The sequence below is a fragment of the Gopherus flavomarginatus genome, chromosome 12 (genome assembly GCF_025201925.1).
Source record: "Gopherus flavomarginatus isolate rGopFla2 chromosome 12, rGopFla2.mat.asm, whole genome shotgun sequence".
NCBI lineage: Eukaryota > Metazoa > Chordata > Testudines > Testudinidae > Gopherus > Gopherus flavomarginatus.
The window spans coordinates 40156660-40178190 of record NC_066628.1 but is presented as its reverse complement, the minus strand read 5'-3'; the positions used below and the strand labels follow the sequence as shown (position 1 = coordinate 40178190).

The following is a 21531-nucleotide window of genomic DNA, read 5'->3' as shown; positions in this document are numbered from 1 at the left end:
TTTAATTGCCTTAACTGCAGGAAGGGAAAGGATATTGTTGTGGTTATCAGCCTTATTTACTATACGCTGTCTGCTGCAAATAGGGCAGAGGATATAGAGACAACTGCTTTATTTACTCCACAACTCTGATTCATTTTCTTGAGCACCCTCCGTCCTGTGCGCTAAATGAAGCAGAGTCCTGCAGACAATCAAATGTGATCGTCTAAGTACAGACTGTATCATAACGCATCTGCACTAGGGGGGATTGTTAAGGTTTCAAAAGGAATCTGAATTTTAGCACATTATAACTTCTGAATGCTTGAATTTTCAGTCTCAATGCTCATAACATAATAATAATCTTGCAGAACCGTATTGACTTCCTCCTGGGTTGGAAGAGGGAACCGCAGCACAGATGACTACAACTTCATCCAGTGGAGAAACTGGCAGCAATACTAAGGGCTTGTCTACACTACCGCGCATGGTCGATCTAAGATACTCAACTTCAGCTACACGAATAGCATAGCTGAAGTCGACGTACTTAGATCTACTTACGGTAAGTCGACAGCTGACACTCTCCCATCTACTCCGCTTAGGCTTCTCCTTCTGGTGTAGTAGTGGAGTCGACAGGAAAGTGCTCAGTGGTCGATTTATCACGTCTATACTAGATACAATAAATGGACCCCCACCGGATCGATCGCTGCTCACCAATCCTGTGGGTAGTGTAGACAAGCCCTCAGTCACTATCTGTATAGACCAGCCACTAGAGGAGGCTGAGACATATCTTCTGCCAGTGGGTTTCACGGTTATTTGCTTGACAGCAGAGGAATGTTGGGACTTCTTGGTTCTTTTGTATTATATGGACGAGTCCACTCTAGTGTTTAAAGACTCTGGTGTCCCTACCTTCTTATGTTCCATTCTCCCTGCTCCTTTCCACCTCTGCACCTCTTCCCTCTAGCGCTGGGGTCAGGAGCATTTCAGAAGTGCTGTGCCGAGTCTTCATTTATTCACTCTAATTTAAGGTTTTGCATGCCAGTAATACATTTTAATGTTTTTAGAAGGTCTCTTTCTTTAAGTCTATGATATATAACTAAACTATTGTTGCATGTAAATTAAATAAGGTTTTTAAAATGTTTGACAAGTTTCATTTAAAATGAAATTAAAATGCAGAGTCTGTCGTCCCCCCCCCCCCCCCAGACTGGTGGCCAGGACCCGAGCAGTGTGAGTGCCACTGAAAATCAACTCACATGCTGCCTTCGGCATGCGTGCCATAGGTTGCCTACCCTTGCTTTAGCCTTTCCATCTCTCAGCTTCTCACTGCTATGTATTCCTACTTCTTTCTACTTTCTGGGCACCAGTAGGGAGCATTGGGAGCACAGGAGACAGTCTCTCCACTCTCAGTTCTGGGTCCATAGTACCTCGTGGCTGTAAAGAGAAATGACAGGTAAAATAGCTCTCAGCCCTTTCAGAACTGCACTGGAGCATGTTCATTTACTGTTCTTTGAGGGATTCATGTATATGTTAATGTGAGCGCAGGAGTATAATTCAAGAAGCCATTTAGCCCTTGACTATTGTATTTCTGATTTATTTAGGAAGGTTATATTTAGATAAAGGTGCACCATAATTGTTACTAGGCTTTGGAGCATTTGGGAAGATTCTTGTCATTAAGATGTTAACTTGAAACTAAGTGTGTTAGCCTGGAATTGCCTTCACGCTTTTCATTACATAGCAATTTTCTTGAATGTGATACTGTTTGATTTCATGTGAAATGAGTAGAGGCTCCTGCTTTTCTGATAGGTAACTCTTTGAAGATGTTATTACTTTCTGTGTGATCAAGTACTTCTCCTATGCTAAACTTTACTCTTACACGCATCTCCAGTGTAAACTTAAGCTTTGGTATAGAAGTATTGCACAGTACAGAAATATTATAATCCCACTCTTTAGTAATTTTTGACTGCCTCTTTTTTTGGCGTTAGATAAGACCATTAACATACTGAAAATAAATGGAGTTTTTACAAATGTCCTGCCTTTGTACTTTGTGATTTTGTATACACAAATCAGAATGGCTTCTTAATCATTCTTCTTGTTTCAGAAACCTATTATGGGAATGTTCCTGTGGAACTGAATGTAAATCTGGCCCTAATAATTGTCTACTGCAGAAATCACTTATTACCTGTCTCTGAAATCCTCTGAAAGGCCCAAATCATGTTTTCTTTGACAAATTGAGCCACCCTAGATCTGTGTTACTGTTTTGAGATGGTAGATACTGTCTAATCTAAGTTATCCACCATTAACTGTCTCATATGCTTTCATATACTAGAAGCAGATTTTATAGAATTATTCACTTTATCCATTGTTGTAACTATAACTAGGCAGTTAAACTCTTGCTCATAAGATCCTGGCCTGGTCGTAGAGGCTTACTCTTGGAAAAACTACAAATCATACTTGCTTAAGTGATATTTCCAGTGATACATTTTCATATTTAAATTCTAATTTAATGTTTACACTGAGGCTGCCTTGATCTCCAATAAATGATTAAATACTGGAATTTTAGACAATAACATTGTTCGCTAATTGTTCATAACAGTTAAATTAATAGGACTGCATATAGTATATTGTGGTATTAAAAGCTCTTGCTTTTTGAACCGGAAGACTTTCTACAGCTAATACATAAATGTGAATTTAAGAGCCTAGATTTTTTGGGGTACAATTTCCTGTTAGAATGCAAGTATTCTTAAACCCTAAGTGCTGCTGCTTTAGAACGCTAACCTCTTGAAGCAAATATCGCATTGCCTAGTTCTGTAGAAAATTGATTAAACTCCATTGTGCAACAAAATAACTGCAAAACACTTGAGTCTTCAGAACATTCTTGTTGAGCACTAACTTCAATTTCTTTTTTAAACTAAGTTTCAGTCTAGAATTGCAGCAGTAGAAGCTGAAGTCTTATTTGCAATGTATTGGGTCACAGATAGTTACAGGGCAACTTTCTCCCTGCCTGTCATATCCATTGTCTTGACCAGGGGTCTGAAATAACCATGAGGGCCACATGAGGACTTGTACATTGGCCTGAGTGCTGCATTACTGACACCTCCCCCTGCTGCCCTTGGCCCCGCCCCCACTCCGCCTCTTCCATGAGGGCCACATGAGGACTTGTACATTGGCCTGAGTGCTGCATTACTGACACCTCCCCCTGCTGCCCTTGGCCCCGCCCCCACTCCGCCTCTTCCATGAGGTCCCACCCCTGCCCCTCCTCTTCCCATCCCTTCCCTACCCCTTCCAGCCCCTTCCCCAGAACCTGGGGGAGGAGGGGCACAGGAGTGTGTGTTGCTGTTGCTTCAGGCACTGTGGGGGCAGGAGCCTGGTATGTGTCAGGCCGGAGCTGCTCTAGGTAAATGCTGGGGGAGGGTGAGGGGGCTGCGAGGAGCTCATGGGCTGCAGAAAATAACCTCATGGGCCGCGTGTTTGAGACTCCTGGTCTTGACAGTGTAACCTCCCTGGGAGGAACCAACCACGTAGTGCAGTGAGGTAGTTAGTGCCATACCATTCAACTCTCTTGAACTATTGCCAAGTCTGGTACTGGTGGGCCTACCTGAAATGGCTTTGTGGTTTGATCCCTAAGAAATGAATGAAAACCACCTACAAACTTCACATAAATTGCAAAACTGGACATCAGATGGCCAAACTCTGGATATTATTCACTTGAACTTGAGCAAGGCATTCAGCCTGTATTAAAAAATTATTTATATAGCACCAGAAAAAGATGAGGATCCAGCTGACACGGTCTTATAGCATAACTTTATCAACTTAAAACGTTTTCTAGAAAAACCTTGTTTTATGTTTCAATATCAATCCTTTATTTGAGACAACAGGCTGGCCTGTTTAATGTAGTTGTTAACCTACTGCACCCGCTGGCATTGATTCTTCCTCTGTATTCTGTGGAAATCGATAGCCCACTAGATGGAGCAGAGCTGCAGTTAGAGAGCTTGTCATAGGAGTCAGTCTTGTTACAGAACTGGAGACACAAATGTAGTAGAAAATGGGAACAACATAATGGATCAGTGTGCTTTAAACTCTACTCATGTGAAGCCTATTAATAAAACTAAGAGTGTGGGGGGGGTGAAGGGAACAGGATGTTTAAAGTTAACCAGTATTAGTCATGAACATTACGTGACCAATATCAGCACTGACGTATTTCTCAGGGGAAAGTTAACAATAAAAGGTTTAGCTACTGCCCAGGCCTGATAAGCTACAGATTTGTTGAGGATCTCTAGTTTGTTAAATTTTAGACTGCCTTCTAAATTTTGCTTATCCAAAAAACTTCACTTGCTGTAGTTGTTACTTACAGCAAAGGGTGTGTAAGATTTTAAATGTCTTTCTGGATTTTACATTATGGCTTGTCGTTGGTAACCTGGCTTCTTTTATAAAGTTAACGCACTGTCGTTTTAGCATCACTGTTCTCCTGGTATTGAGCTCTTTTAGAAACAGCAGCATTTTGTATCGTGATTCCATTCTTCATTCTGTCCTTTTTTTCACCCTGTAGTCATTGTCAGGATGCTCCATTACTTTTGTATGTAGGTTGGCTAAACAATGTGGTAGATTCAAGTTGTTCTGGCGGAAATTGTCTTTGCTTGTGTTTTTAGAGTCTAGCTCAGTGGGCTTCAGTTCTTGGGCATGGGGGGATCCTAGAGTGCTACTGTTACATAAACATTGAATGAAAATAACATGGATTTTAGATGACAACTTATTTAAAAAATTTCACTTGTTTGTCAGGTTTAAAGATTTTCAGTGATAGTTTCTACTCGATCAAATTGGGAACTCATTGGGCCTTAAGGCAATATTAGTGGACACATTACAGTCTAAAGGTAATGGATATCTGTTCATTTTATGTATCATAAGGGTAGCCGTATTAGTCTGGATCTGTAAAAGCAGCAAAGAGTCCTGTGGCACCTTATAGATTAACAGACGTATTGGAGCATGAGCTTTCGTGGGTATGCATCCGATGAAGTGGATATTCACCCACGAAAGCTCATGCTCCAATACGTCTGTTAGTCTGTAAGGTGCCACAGGACTCTTTGCTGCTTGTTCATTTTATGGAATTCTGCAAGCAAAAAACTGAATATATGCGCATTGCTGTTTGCTCGAGAGCAAATATTTCTGTAATCTTGGAAGTCTAAATCAGTATATTGTCAATTTAAAAACTTTAACTCCAGTGTAGAACAAGTATTAAATGTGAACTATTTGAAGGTGTTAAAACTCTTGCCAAGGAACTGAGTTTACTATTTGTCTTAAACAGTATGTTTTACCCTCAGATTCTGTCTAGCTTTCTTGTTTCTTTGTAGTTAAACCCTTGTATTGAATCAATTTAGTTTTTCCCTGCCAAGGTTGGGATGGTCAGTTTAACAAATAGTCAGTAAAGATTACAGAAGGTGTGTTCTGCGTCTTTTAAAGTTGGTGTGAGTCATGTTGTTAGGGAATCAGGTGAAGGAAGACTGTCCAAGGAGAACCTTCAGAATGGGCACAAGTGTCATGCAAGTAAGGTCCACTAATAAATGGGATCTCTTTGCTCTGTCTGCACGGCAGGAGCTGATAATTCTTCTTAAGGAGGCATCTGATCAGTTGGATTTGGCTTTCTAGCAGGTCTGTTTCTCTTTCTCCCCCTTAGGCTAATCAGCATTTTGAGGCAGAGGACAACAAACAGATGGAGGGTGTTCCAAACTTGGCAAAAGCCATCAAACTTGGGAGGTAAGATCTGATTTTTAAACAGGCAGGACAGGCAACTTTTATTGCCTAATCCTTCATACTTGTTCTCAGGATGGAGGTGGAAGTTCCAAATGCTTCACCTCAGTTTCCCTTAATACTTAATTTCCTGTTTTGAGGCTTGACTGGTTCAGTTTGAGATGAACTGGATAAGTTAAATCAAGGAGGCTTAAGTTTTTATATGGAGTCCTGGTATTTCAGATCTTTGGATATTGTTTCACTTTGTGCTGTATATCAGATTGCAGATGAATCTTGAGCGTATGTTAAAGTGAACATTTTCTTTCATGGAAACTTTGTTTTTCCAATGGAATCTGTTTTCTTTTCAGTCTAGTGTTCTGATTGTTTGAATATTTACAACTTGGTTTACATACTATATTCAAAGCTGAACTAATATTTGTATAGATGCAGAACTTGATTGAGGATTTAGAGCTCTGTATAAAAATTGAATTGTCCAAACAAAATTAGTTAAAAAAATTACTTCCTTAAATTGATCAATGGGGATTCTTCCACTGTTCAGGATAGTATTTTTCAATGTGTAAAACACCATTTAAATGAAACAGGTAAGGTGTTTTTTAGTAGGTGTGTATTGTACCTGGAAAGATTGAACTTTTAGAATCTACTCTGCAGTATTGCAAAATCAATATTGAACTTGTAATGTGTTATTACAAATTGGGCTATAATGAATTTCGAGGGCATTCAATTAACTTCACTAATTGTAATTTTTTCTGAAATTGAGATTGGTGATATGCAAGATCTGAGAAACTAGACTTCAATCTGTGCTGAATATTAAACAATAGAAGTAAAGGACTGTTTGTGGTTAGATACTCTCGGTAGCTGACACAAAATTTAGTACAGATTAAGACTGACAAAAGTTGCTCAATTCTTGATGCTCCTGTCCTGTCTTAAATGGCAGCAGATAATGATCTTGCCAAGTCATCTTCTTAAAATACATGTGAATATAATTATAAATAAGGCTGACGGTTAGATCTCTCCCTTCATCTGAATAGTTATATTTGGCTAGCAGGAAAATTGAGAATGGATTTGTTTTCAGCAATTTAAGTATTTATTTCAATGAAAGGGCCAAAACAGGTTGTTTTAAATCTCTGCTTGATACTTTCTGTAGGCTTCCTTCACCCCACCATCCTTGTGGTGATATCTTTTCAATACTTTTCTAGCCAGAAATAGGGGTCTGAGACATTGGATTGCAAAAGGAACTTTTTCAGTTGCTTTATGATCATTTCTTTAATATAATCTCAAATTTCTACATGTTTGTTTTTAAATCCCTTCCCTGTGAGGCTGTAGGGTGTTCCAAATGGCACTACAGTTAGCCTACTAAAATAGATGTTACCTGGCTGATTTCAGACTCCTACTCTGCTCCATGTGCAAACTGAGCAAAATGAAAGTGAAGCAACCTTCAGACTTAAATTTGTTGCCCTGGTGGTGGTATTACCAGTCTAAAGGGCTTTGTGTACTGCCATCTGGCCTATTGCTGTGGTGATGTCCTGTTTCTCTTGGGAATAGGAGACCCATTTGTAAGCCCATATTAATCGCTAAGCTTTTGTTTCTTTTTTGAACCAGGTTCTGATACCCTTACTCAGTGTCTTAGAGTTTTATACTGTTGTTTATCAGTGCTTTATCTGAGCATCGTCTGTGTAAAATTCAATAGCAATAGTGAAGTCCCTAAAGGATTCCATGGAGTGTCTGATTCTCCCTTTTTAAGTAAAATATCTTGGGGTTGGGTGTATTGGGTTTTGTTTTGCTTCATTGGCTTCTTTTACAGGGTTGTTGGTTTGTGGCGGGGGGTGAGTTGTGTCTCAGATGGGAATGTGGGTGTTGTCATTCTTGCTATAATGAGAGACTTTTTTTTCTTTTTAAAAAAAAATGTTGCAGTGTTGGCTAAAAGATGGACAGGCTCCTGTCCTCATTCCAGGGTTTGCCCATTTTTCTTTCCATGGCAAGGGCTGTGTGCTCCCATTCTCCCTCTCCTCCCCCTGCTCCCCAGGGACTGTGCGCACATGGTCATTTGTCCCCTCTCCCCCATTTTTTCTTTCTGTTTGGGCGAAAAGTCATTCAGGATGTCAACATGTTAAACTTTATTGGGAGGATGGACTGAGATGAGGTGAGAGTATTATGTTGGAATGTTGTGCAGGTTGTTTTGATCTATAAACAATTGCAGAGGTGCTTGAGGCTATGATGAAAAGCTGGCAGGGGCTTCATCTGTCTCACTTTTTCCTCTTCTGGTTTCCAGTTATTCTTCAAAATCAATAGGATTTTGTCTATTGATGCCTAGAACTTTCCATGAAATTCTGTAATTGATCAGATGTGGCATTCAAAAGTTATTTCATTACAGACAGACAGGAAAAGGCCATCAAGTTGAGTGTAAGGCTGTCACAAGCTTGACCAGCAAATCCCAGGATGAAATGCATGAGCAAGAGACTAGACATTCAGTTGTAGGCATCTTGCTGAGGAAAGAACTCCTGAGGAGATTAGACTAGACTAAACCAGAGTTAGACATTTTGGTCACATTGCAGGGCCTTCCTCTAATAAAATGTTCCCACAACAAGTAGAATGGTTATGAAATAAATCTATATGGGTGTGCACCCTGGGTCTTTAGTGCCTGCATCTAGTGAAACTGTCACCCATAGCTTTAATTATGGAGCTGCCATTCTTGTTAGAATAGGCCCAATGAAGGAGGCAAATAGCCTAATTTGGGGTAGCACTAGGACAGCATCAGTGATCTTAAACTGTTAACCACAGTAAATTGTAGAAAGCAGATTTTACTGCTGATTTCATTTAGGTAGACTGTGGTGATCAAAATGAAGTGTTGGGAATTAGTCTCATGGTTTAACTGTAAAGTGATAGTTATTTAAATGTAGCATGTGTTTAGGTCACTTCTGGTGAATTCTGGAAAATCATTATGAGCCAGTACTAGTTAAGACATAAGTCAGAGGATTTAAACTTGTATCAGTGTGTTTTTCTGTGCTAATCTCCGGCTGTGACTACAGTAAATATAATCTACTCACCAGCACTGAGAAGCAAAATTTCAAACCCAAGCCATCATTAATTAATATTTAGCATTATCTAGGTCCTGATGCTATTTCAGTGTACTTGGAAACTGTTTCTAAGGAAGGGAACTGGTCTCCCATAACATGAAGCCAACTAGCAATGCTATTTGCACTTCCTGATTTCCAAACTGCTCGCTTAGACAGGCAGTTTTTGAGCACCTGAAAAATTTGGCTGTGAGGGCAAAAGGGAATGACAATAAGACCTTTCCTCTTAAAAGTCCTAAAGCTGATGATTTTACAAACGTATTAGTGACAGGAAAAACTAAGGTGAGCCAGCCTTGCTTGTTGTAAATATTTTTATAGTATCTTTTCATCTGGCCAAGGCATAGTTAACTTAGATTGTAAACTGATGTGCTGTAGTCCAGCTGTACTAGAAGATAATAGTTCATATAGTCTGATAGGGTAGGCAAAAGTTGGCTTTTCAAGTAAAATCGGTTGTTTCTCTGGCTACTTATCCAAAGCTTCAATGCACTTATCTTCTCTCCCTGAGTGTTCAGAATGGACATTGCCTCTGACAAATTAGATTCTTCTCGTCTGCTTTACTCTACAGTCCCTTGATAATTTCTTTAGAAATGCACAGCTAAGCATCTTGCATCCTATATCAAGCCTTTCAAAATTAATGTTCATGTATTTATTGCTATATTTACATTTTAAGGATACATCCTTAATTGCTGCTAAGTTCACCTTAGAGTTCTTGTTCAGCCTGCCATTATGTGCATTAGATTTTTTTACTGTATTGTAAGATTGGTTTATAGGTGTGTGTGTGTGTGTATGTATATATAATATAAAAAAATATAATTTTGAGCAGTTTGGTATTTATAGCTAGAGTGCAAAAGGTCTTGTCAAATATCTTAATGTTCTTAGAGCAAGATGAGATTAGAGAGTAATGTTGATCAACATGCACAAACAGTTGTAAGTTATGATTACATCTTTTGAATCTATTCAATTTGAACATTTTAAAACTAGTATCTATATAAAGTACCTGTATAAAATACATCCTATGTGGAAAATGTGGGGTACTAAAAAAATGGTGCATTGAGAAATATTAATGACGAGCACTCTGGCAATAGTAGAAATGCACAAATTGCAAGAAAATATTGGCATAGGTCTTGTGATACTGACACAACACTGAGTCTATATCTGCAGACAGATTGGTAACTGTATTATAAATCATCTTGAGGGGTTTAAACAGGGCAAGTGGAAGAAGAGAACCTCAACTAGAAAATATGGAGCACTTGCCTAAATCAAAAGAATACATAATGTAATATTCTCGCATGTTCCACAAGCAGAAAGTTAGTTGACAAACTTGTAATGGCAGGGGGGAAAAAAGCTCTGTAGCTGAACGAAAGGGAAAAAACAAGACTTTTAGGTAACAGCTTATATTAAAATGACATGATTGAACACTGCAGAAGGCCATGACAGACCATTTTGGTTGGAAAAAGGATTTTCTAAGAACCTTCCTAACACTGTACTGAATATTAGAATTACATGTTTTGTTAATGTGAGGATTCCAATTACAGTTGAGTTACGAGCTGAAAGTGTTAAAACCAAGGGTAACCTTGGCTTTATCTGCTGAGAGCTGTAGATGATCCTGTACTGGTAAAGTACTTTGTTACTTTTCAGAATGGGACAGAAAATGTACTTGTTTTACTTCTAACCCATTTCTAAGTTGTGGGGAGCAGCTGATCAATTTGGTATATCTTTGACATACCAATGGTATGCAGATTTAAAGTACTCCTTTTTTAAATAATTTGCATTTTCAAAGGTAACCATAAGGTTTTTAAATTTAAAAACAAACAAAAAAACAACCAACATTTTAACTGAGAGAGCTAATTCTAACATAGGCCTGGCTGTTCAGAATTCTACTTCTTATACTAAAAATGTAGTGTAAAGAGCATTGGGTTTATAAACAATTGGAAGAGAAATGTGGTATGGGGATACGATAACCTTGAAGATAACTTGGTCTAAGGCCAGGTCTACCCTGCAGACCTACATCGGTATAACTTAATTTGCTCGGGTATGAAAAACCCACCCTGCGAGCAACATAGACTCATAGACTTTAAGGTCAGAAGGGACCATTATGATCATCTAGTCTGACTTTCTGCACAACACAGGCCACAGAATCTCACCCACCCGCTCCTGTAATAAACCCCTAACCTAACATAAGTTATACCAGCCTACGCGCCAGTGTGGACAGCACTGTGTCAGTGGGGGAGGGACATAGCTAGCGCTGCTCAGGGAGGTGGAATAATTATGCCAATGGGAGAGCTTTCGCTGATCAGTGTAGAGCATCTGCACTAGCAGTGCTACATCAGTACAGCTGGGCCCCAGTCGTGGTTCTACTTTAGTCTCTTCACTAACGTGCTACAGCAGTGCAGCTGTGCTGCTGTAGCATATGTGAAGACAAGCCATAACCAAAAAGCCCTATCATCTTTGATCTTGTAAATTAAGACTGCACTGGTGGCTAAAAAATTTTCTAAGTTGTGTTTTAATAAACTTGAGATTAATTTCAGTACATTTGTCTTCAAATGTAAACACTGAAAGAAAATGATAAGTTTAGTTTTGCATCTGCAGGACCATTATTTTAATATACAGTGAAGTGCAAGGTTGAACTCTTAAATGTAAGAAGTCTAGTTATGGCATGTAGAATACAGTAAGTTATGGCCAAATGATTAATACTTTAGATCACTGTAACATAGAGTATCTGGTTAATATTTTCTCTGCTTCGACCATTTAAAACTTTTCAGTGGAGAAATACAGGTTTGATTTAGGCCTGTGAATTGGCTGCCTGTTTATGTAGAAGAGAAGTTTTCTAGATTCCAAGGCTTGAAGTTACCATTGTGATCATCTTGTGAGAGTTCCTATTGGTAATGCCGATAGATCGCTTGCAGTTCTCTTCATAGATGTGACCGCTGAATGCAAGATTAACACTATAGCATGTGATAGGGTCTCTGTTGCTTCCTACTTTCTCTTGTGCATGTGTGAAAAGAGCTGAACTGGTAGAACTAATGTAAACAATTTTCCTGGACAAATTTAACTGGAAATCTGATGATTTAATAGTCTTACTTGTCGGTGAAAAATGTATTTCAGCTCTCATATGGCTATTTGCTACCTTTAGGGGAAGTGCTTTCTTTAGTTGTAGAAGGAGGGGGGAGGTGAGAGAGATTGAAGGACAGTAATAGAGCTGAATTTCATCAACTCAATTAAGTGCCCTCTTGCTGCTTGATATCCATCAGTTGGAATACCCTGACCTCTGGAGTGAGTTTTGGTCTGTGGAAATCAGACTTTCAGTAGCTGGTATTGTCTCCTTGGGTTAACCTTAATTAATTTTTTTTTCCAGTTAGCAGACTTGAGGAGAGGGAGGCAGAACTGAAGAAAGAATACAATGCACTTCATTCAAGACATACAGAGGTGGGTGTCTAAATAACTCCTATATCATTTTGATATAAAATATTTACACCATGTGTGAACTTAAGCTTCCTATGTACAGCAGTTAATGCCAAAGTGGAAAATTTTTAGCCATTCTAGCCTGCTAAGCAGTGTACACAAAATTCTATTTATAGATTTTGACACTTTTGGTGCCAGCATCCATTATACACAGACTCCATTTGACATTTAGTAGTTTTTATTTGCCATATGTTTGACTGTACGTATGTTTTCCACGTTACTTTGCTTGTACAGAACTGTCAATTATATCGACCCTTCTAGTTTCCATGCCTCCAAAACAATTTTTCTAAGCAAATGTAATGAGCTGCAAACAAATAACTAAAAAGGTAACGTAATCCCTTTATTTCTGGTGTTCTGTATGCATTTTCTGCAACGCCAGCGGTTCCACTTTCTTCCTTGAGAGTTCATTTACCATAGGAAATCAACTTGGTGCTGATAACCATTGCCAGGAGAGAGTTTCCCTTCATTCTTTCTCTCAGCTGTTAACAATAACTGCTACTTGAGACCAAACAAAATTGTTCTCAGCATGGTCTGTTCTTGCAGCTGAACAGTTATAAACTATGTGAAAGAGGCCTGTTACTGCATGACTATTAGCAAAGGGTCATCTTCCTAGTGCAGGCAGGGATCCTAGCTGGCCCAGTGTTCATGTATATGTGGGAGTATTTCAGTCTAATAAAACTTTAATTTGAGTACATTTAACTAAATTTGCTATGTTCTGATATTGAGAGAATCTTGCTTGTTGATCATCTTATTTTCTGAATCCAGCCCTTTTACTGCTCCTGTTCTTTTTTTAGCTCTCCAGTAGTAGTAAAACTTGATCTTTCAAAGTGAGAGCAATTCTCTTCTGGCCTTTTCAACTAAAAATATTGTGCCTTAAAACATAGCATTTGATTATCTGTAACATTAGCATAGTTTTCATCTAGGCGAATGAGGCATCACAATAGTGACAATGAGTAGCAGAAAGGGAATGAAAGCTTCACAGGAGCTGGAACCATGATGTTTATGGGGCTTTCAAACAGTACAAAACAGGGTCCCAACTATGTTTTAAAAAGTCCAGATTTTAAAAATAAAATTCAATGATGTTAGGGTTCTAAAGATTTTACTGAAAATTTTTATTAATTTTAAAAGTTTAGGATAAAATTTTCAGACGTGCCTATGGCCCATATTTTTAAGGGTATGTATGCGTTGCAATGCTGTCTGCAGATATAGACTCCTCAGTTCCTAAATCTGCTTTGAAAATGAGATTTATGCTCCTAATATCAGTTGGGGATTGCAGCACTGAGCATAACAGTGCCTAACTGCTTTTAAAATTTGGCCCTAGTCTCATTTTCACAAATGATTTAGGCACTGAGCAGCCCAAGTTCCATTGGCTTTCATTTAGAATTAAGCTCCTTAATGCCTAAAGTCACTTTTGAAAATGTTACCCTTAGTCTGTTCTGTTCTGCAGCTGTTAGTTAACTTGTTTTTTAATGTGGAAATTTGAGTGTACAAATTGTGCACAAAGTTTTGAAGTATGTGATCTAGCATAGTATCCTTGAAACTTTATTTTCAGAAATCCATGTTTATTATTCTAAATACACGGTCACACTGTTGTAGTGTATAAATGTTAATATTAATATAACTCTTGTCTATTGTAGTAGGCTATATATGTATATAGACTTCCATAACATATTTTTCCTAAAGAAAAATATTTTGTTTAATGCAGAAAAATAACACCCCTAAAGTAGACTTAGTTGACCTTAAAATTGTGAAACAGGAGAAATTGAAACAACACTACAGGGTAGGTATCTGTTTCTGCCACTAGTTTAGTTTAGCAAAGCTTAGAGCATAATGGTTTGAGACCCTAAACTATATAATGAATTTATATTATATATTTAATGTAAGGATCTCCATGCTTTAAGAATTAGCCTCACAATACTGAGGTAGACTTGCATACATTTAGTAGACAGGAAAACGGAGAGTGAGTACCCAGTCCTTGTATTATACATCTAACACCTCTCATTGAAGTCCTGAAGCTGACCAAAAAAAAGGAAGAGAACCAGAAAGAACCAAACAGGAGGGAAAGAGCTGTAAAGAGCAAAAATCAAGACAGGACTGAATGGCCTCTTCATGGGGATGAGAAAGTAAAGGAAATAAGAGGCCTAACTGGGGGAAAAAAAGCCAAGAAGAGGTGACTTAAGACAGAGCACTCTGGGATCCCATAATGTGGGTTTTGGGAAGCTTTTGTAGCTTCTGAAGTTAAGGGTATGTGAGCAATGCAGAATTACATCCAGAGGATAATCAGTGGTACAGCTAAGACTAGAACCCACAAGTCTTAATTCCTTCTTTCATATTATTACAAGTAGGCCAGACTGTCCTTCTGAAGAGACTGTGTAGACATCATTGCCTGTTTTTCTGGTTTTGAATAGAAGTTGTTTCCCAGACAGAACCAGAACTTTGATATCTGTTGAGCTGCGGCATTTGAGTTGGAAATTTTCTGATCAAATCCTTGGAAATGAACTTTACATCAAAACCAGTTAAAATACAAATTGTGGCTCATCTTTTGCTGTCCGCAACCGTTGTCATTACTGCCCATTTGTGAATATCCCAAGGCCTTTCCAGGCTCTGGATTGGATTGTAGTGGCCACAGACCCTTCTGCATGTCTTAATCCCCTCTGCCCTGTCCCTTCTGCACGTCTTTCCTCCTCCCCTTCCCCCCCCCCATCAAAACGTGTTCCCTTCTGCTCTGTCCCTTTTAACATAGTCTTGTCATGTCTCCCGTTGGCCTCCAGTCTTACCCCTCCCCATGCTGGCTCTCAGTCCTCATCTCCAGGCTCCTCAAGAAGTCTGTCTTTCAGTGCCTCTCACCCAGCTCTTTGTCCCAGACTCTGCCCAGCCAGTCCCAGTTCGCTTCCCCGCTCCTTGTCAGATCTGTCTCATGTTTCTCCCACACTGATTCCTGCTTTGGCCAGTCCATGTCCCCTCTGCCCTAAGCTGCTGGTCTGATGCCCAACCAATACCCGCCTACCCTCTCCTGCCGCTCCGTTCAGTCTTTTTGCCTAGCCAGCTCTAGTCCCTGTCAATTTGTAGTCAGTTTCTCTTCCATCCCTTTCCAGTCCAATATCCTGCTGCCCTTCCTCCCCCACCCCCCAGTTCAGTACTTCCTTTGTGTTTGAGTCAGGTGGCTGCCTAGGTGCCAGCAGGGTGTCATTGAGAGCATAAAGGCAGGAGATACAGGCTCCTTGCTCTCAGCCTGGCCCCATTCTGGGAATAGAGATGTGGTAGGCAGCCTGTGGCAAGCTGACTTTCAGTGGCACTCACACTGCCTGCGTCCTGGCCACCAGTCCAGGGAGCTCTGCATTTTAATTTAATTTTAAATGAAGCTTCTTAAACGTTTTAAAAACCTTATTTACTTTACATACAACAATAGTTCAGTTATATATTAGAGTTATAGAAAGAGACCTTCTGAAAACGTTAAAATGTATTATTGGCACATGAAACCTTAGCGTGAATAAGTGAGGACTCGGCACACCACGTCTGAAAGGTTGCTGACCCCGTAAAGAGTATAGTCAGGTGCTCTGTGAGGATGGTGCAGGCTTCGTTTAGCCAGCACTAGGAACTATGAGAGGCTGGAGCATGCTCCTTGAGCATGGATTCTTCAGGCATTTTAGCTGTTATGCTCAAGTAGAGAAGTGCTAGAGTTTATGTGAACTGATATTTTTTCAAAGGCCAGACTTGGGTGGATTATCACAGGAAGGGTAAAAGGTACATCCCTGGCACAGACACCACCTCTGCTCCAAAGCACAGGAGTGCTGCAGAGTCTCAAAGTAAAGATTATCAGGATTATTTTTAACATTGCAAATTTTTTCCCTTGGTTTCAGTCTTGGATACAACTAAACTGTGTTGGCTGAAACAGCCTTAAATTTTTTAGAAAAAGGCAGACCTGTGGTATAGAAAAATTCAGCCCAAATGGTTGGTTTGGTAAAGTTATAAGCAATTGATAACAGGGTTTTGTAATGGGAAGTGACAAGCAAGTTTAATAGGCAGGGCTGGTTGCACCTCCTATAAGATATATATGGTATATTTAAAAAAATGTTCAGACTTTGAATCACTTTCTTGCACCCTTTTGTGTTGCTTGTTTAAATTGTGAACTCTCTGGAGCAGAGACCATGTCTCTTGTATTGGTACAGTACTTAGCACAATGGGCCTTGGTCCTGACTATAATAGAAATTAATATAAAGGTTTAAATTTTTCTTCCCCATTCCCCAATACTCCGTTTACAAGAGAGAGAAACAAATGTGTATAATCAATTTAACTTGATTTAATGAACACTAATAGAATGTTTGGAATGTCTTGTTTTTATCTAGACTTTCTTCCAAAACGGACAACAAGCTATGCAGGTTTGGTTTATTCAATTAATTTACCAAACATTTCTACAATTTAAAATGCACTTTTGGGTGGGAAAGTCGTTTCCTTAGATTTTATTATCACTGAGGTGACTATCTTCTACCACAAAGGAAAAGGATTTAAAGCAGCTCGTCCTTGTCACATGCCCTTCAAGTCACAATTCTTCCTCCGCTTTTACTCTGGGCATTCCTGTGCTGTGCTTTTTGATTGATTATTCTACCCCACTCCTTTCCAGTCACTTTCACATAGGTGTCACTTCATGTTCCCCTCCTTTCTTTTCCTTGGCTTTCTCCCTTTGGTAACTCCTCTCACAACCTAATACTCCCCAAATCCTTTATAAAAATCGTACTTGACCTTTGCAAAACTTCACATTATTCATTCTGTGTTGTATGTGTTTCTCTCCACCCCTTGCCTGTTGTGTATATTTAGACTCTAAGCTGTTTGGAACAGGAACTCTCTCATACTGTGTATACCTTGCTTAGCATAATGGGCTTGGCTGGGATCCCTAGGCATTACTGCAATACACATAATAGTGGAGGAAATAACAGGGTACTAATTTGTCGTCTCCTCTTAATTTGTAGGATTTTCTAGCACCATTACAGGGTCAGTAAGGAATCCTGGAAAACATGAACTTCTTTTCATACCTCACCTGCTTCTTTATATTGCGGCTCAGAGGCGGTCTTGTCGTGTCAGTACAAGACTGAGTCTGTCTTCACCTGGCCTATGCACGTCTTTCTTTTATTTTGTTTAAAAATTCATGAAGGAGTTGGATTCAAGCTGAGAGAAACGAGATAGAATGAAAAGACAATGATATCAGATTTTCTCCATTTTCCTATTGTCTAACCCCTTCACTACCCTTCCTAGCATTTCAGTTCGGCTTTGGTAACCTCACTGTTCATTTAATGTAACATTTTTTGGATAACATCACTCTGCAGATTGCTGAATGTAGTTTTGAAGTTGCCTTCAAGGGTCTGTTGCATGAAATCAAACCTCTGATTCAGCTGAGTGATTTCACCACAATATTTGCTTGAGGAACTTATCTTCTACTCTCATCTGTCTAAATAGGAATATTTTTCTTTTCTTTGATCAACTTCAGTTTTGTCTTTGCAAGTAATAATCCTTGATGCTTACTGAAATAACAGTTGATTTTTCTTGTCAGTTGATCAAATAATGAAAGGAGCGTTTGAAGCTTGTAGTATTAGCTCTGACAGCTGTCTAAACCAGGGGTTCTCAAACTTCATTGCACTGTGACCCCTTTCTGACTAAAAAAAAAAAAAAAAAAAATTGCTACATGATCCCAAGAGGGGGGACCAAAGCCTGAGTCTGCCCGATCCCTGCCATCCGGGGCAGGGCTGGGGGTGTGGGGACAAAGCTCCATTGTCCTGGGGGATGGGGGATCCAAAGCCCAAGGGCTTCAGCCCCAGGCACGGGGCCTGTAATCTCAGCCCCACTGCCCAAGGATGATGCCCTCAGGCTTTGGCCCCGGACAATAGGGCTTGGGTTTTGACACCTGGCCCCAGCAAGTCCAAACCAGCCCTGGCAAACCCATTAAAACAAGGTCGTGATCCACTTTATGGTCCTGATCTACAGTTTGAGAACTGCTGAAAACCATGTGACTGTCCTCTGCTTTTATTTACTGTTTGATACCCTTTTTTCTCTCGCTCTCCTCATCCCACTTTTTAGTGTATCAGGCTTGTCTAGGTTTTTTCCCCGTGTTTCATTCATTGGTGTGTTCTCTTATCCTTTCCTCTTTTTGACATTACAGCTCAAAGGAGAAGTAGTTCTGCAGCAGACTGAAATATACTGTCAATATTCTATTAAATTTCTCTCTGCTGCTAATGCATAGGGTACAGTAGACTTCTTAGTGCAATGCATGAACCAGATGCTGGGGAACTTAAGGAATGATAGATTTAAATATTTTTACAGTTCATGACTACACAATCTACTGCTTCAAGGGTTCTCAGACTTGCTGCACCGCAACCCTCTTCTGACAGGAAAAAAAAATTACTACATGATCCCAGGAGGGGGACTGAAGCCCGAGCCCCACCTGAGCCCCAGTCCCCTCATGGGGGAGTGGGAGGGCCAAAGCCCCAAGGGGGCCTGTAACCTGAGCCCCATCAGCCAGGGCTGAAGCCCTTGGGGCTTCAGTCCCAGGTGGTGGGGCTTGGGCTTCAGCTTTGTCCCCGGGTGGTGGGGCTCGGGCACCAAGCTCCAGCAAGTCTTACACCAGTCCTGGCAACCCCATTAAAATGGAGTCACGACCCACAGTTTGAAAACGGCTGTACTACTTCATTCACCTGCATTTATATGTAAATAGGACATCTAACCTTTCAGGCTTGCAGTAGCATTTGTAAGTAGTGTCTGACACTAACAGCTGCACTCAACAAAGAAAAGGATATTCCTGTACTGAAAAGCCAAGCCACAAAGACAGCTTTCTCCTTACCTCCTGTGGGAAGTTGGGAGGAAGAACTTGTGTGAGTGAACAGACAGCTGAGGAAACTTCTCAGTTTGTAATTAGCTTTTACAAAAGTGACACGCTATAAATTATGTATAATAAAGATGGTTTGATAGCAATTCCCAAATACCTTCCCTGTTTATAAGGAAACATTTCTTTGGAAAACATAGAGGTACTGTACAAAATCTCTCTCTTCCACCCGCCCCCCAGTGAGTTTTGGCTTCGTTTAATGAAGCATAATTGGGCCATGTAAGTTTGTCACTGTTTGTATCTGATAAAATGTGACAGAACAGTGAGCATTTCTTTAGCATTTGGAATATACTTTGTCAAGCTCATTCAGATAAACAAATATCCTAAGCAGTCCTAGTGCCAGGAGGATGGCTAGCATAGAAGAAATGCAGAGAACTTTTTAGTTACAAATTTGACAAAGCAGAGTTATACCAATCGTATGTATGTAATTGAGGTAAAACTCTATATTTCCCCAAGTGTTCCCAAATAAGATTTAAATGACCTTGTGTTAAAATTAATATTCAGAAATATTATATAATGTAATGTATGAATAACAAGCTTAGTGCCTCAGAATGTTACCATAGCCATCTGCATCATCTTATTTAACTGGTGTACATCTGTGCAGAAGTCATTGTTAATGGGAAGAATGCTTTTAATTTTAAATTAAGATGGCAAGATAATTTCTGCCCAATGGGTGCATAACCTTTTTTTAAAAGTAGCATTAAAGTACAAACTATGCTTAGAAGAACATCTTTGTGACAGGATGCAGAAGTCCTTAAATTTCTGCTAAAATAGAAATGCCAGATTAAAGTGGATTATCTGGGACACAGGAATATTGCAGACTAGAAGGAGTACATGCAATATATGAAGGAAATGGAGCTACTCTGTAATATATAAATACTGTATGCTATATGTTAATCATCTTACTGGGATGTTTATTGTAGGACTATGTTGGTTAGGGATTTTAAGGAAAACAAGCAGGCAGAGAAGAGTTAGCTCAAGATAAAACACCTTAGCAAACACTTCATGGTTGTGTGATGGGACAATGACATTCACTGGCTCTGGGGAGTCTGGCTCAATCTTGTGTTGAGCCTGCAGGACTCTGGGAACTGGCAAGCATAAAGAGACTTGGCTGTGTTAAGAGGGACTCTATCAAGAGAGGAGAGGCTTCTGTTGGGTAACTGTTAGGACAGGGAGCTGACTGACACACATCTGCTGGGGAAGTCTGAAGAAATTAGACCTGCCTGGATTATCATCAGGGGATGATTCTGGTCAGTGCTGCTACTGGAAAACTTGAAGACTTAAATCCATCTTGAAGATCTGCCCAAATGGTGCACCTGACCACAACATCATGACCAGAAAGATAACAGGCTGCTCAATTAAAACAGTATGGCTGGCTTCATTTGGACAACTGGACCTGGCCAGAAATGTTCATGGGATCTGGAGACAGGATGCGGAGCTAACAACACTAGGAAGTCATGAGGAATTGAATAGAATCTGCAGTGCAAATCTTACAAAAAGAAGGGGTAACTGAGAGGAGAAAGAAGGCAGAAGTTTCAAATGTTGTGAAGGTCAAATGTCTAATGCAAGACTTCTGTAACATTTAGAGTAATCTGTTACATCTCAAACATAATGCTGAGGAGGGAGTTGTTGCCTTGAGTCAGATCCACTCTTAAAATAAACACAGGAAATGTAGAAAACTTGAGGAGTTAAAACTTTATTTTTAAGATGATGGAAGTGGGAGGAGTAATCTCAGAAGGATATCAAAACTCTTGGAGAAAACACTAAGAGGTTGATAGCAGTGGGCTGGGTTAATCCAGGATTTCCTGGAGAAACACAAGAAGCATTCTCTGACCTGCAAGAATAGTTGATTTAATGGCTTAATCTGTACATCTATCTTGATAGTGTATGTTGGCTTGCTAATTTTTCAATAAACTTGTACAATGCTTGTTTTTTTAAGGGAATGAATGACTTTCCTGCTAGTCTCTAGCATACAAAGAAACTATGAGGAAACAAACCTATTCATGATAGGAGACAGGCAACCTTTGGTCAGGATGACTAATCTTGGCTTATTCCAGTGACTTTGAAGGATTCTTATTCAGACTTGTGCAGCATAGGAGGATTTCTGTAATGTAATTTCCTAATGAGATGCTAATGAATAACTTATAAATATGTGATTAAAAATGGTAATGGTGAATAAAGGATCATAATGTCAGTGTGATAGGATGTATTGAACCGTGTAACCCTGTAAATATAACCTTCCTCCTAGCCTATATATGTAGATCAGTGGTCACCAACCTGTATATCGCGATTGGCTGGTCAATCCTGGAGCCTCTGCCAGTCAATCACAATCTCTGGCTGCTAAAAGACAGGAAGTGCAGCAGAGCTAAGGCGGGCTCCCTACCTGCCCCGGCCCTACTGTACTCCCAGAAGTGG

General features: G+C 39.7%; 1 protein-coding gene across 8 annotated transcripts in view; it reads left to right on the top strand.

Moving 5' to 3' along the window:
• SPAG9 (sperm associated antigen 9) overlaps nt 1-21531 on the top strand; it is a 105458-nt gene that overhangs the window by 16869 nt on the left and 67058 nt on the right. For 7 of the 8 annotated variants that reach the window (XM_050920094.1, XM_050920093.1, XM_050920099.1 and 4 more), the window contains exon 3: nt 12139-12209. In XM_050920094.1, the coding sequence (XP_050776051.1) occupies nt 12139-12209 (71 nt within the window). Of the gene's footprint in view, nt 1-5638; nt 5719-12138; nt 12210-21531 lie in introns of all 8 variants that reach the window. The other variant, XM_050920103.1, reaches the window with a different exon arrangement.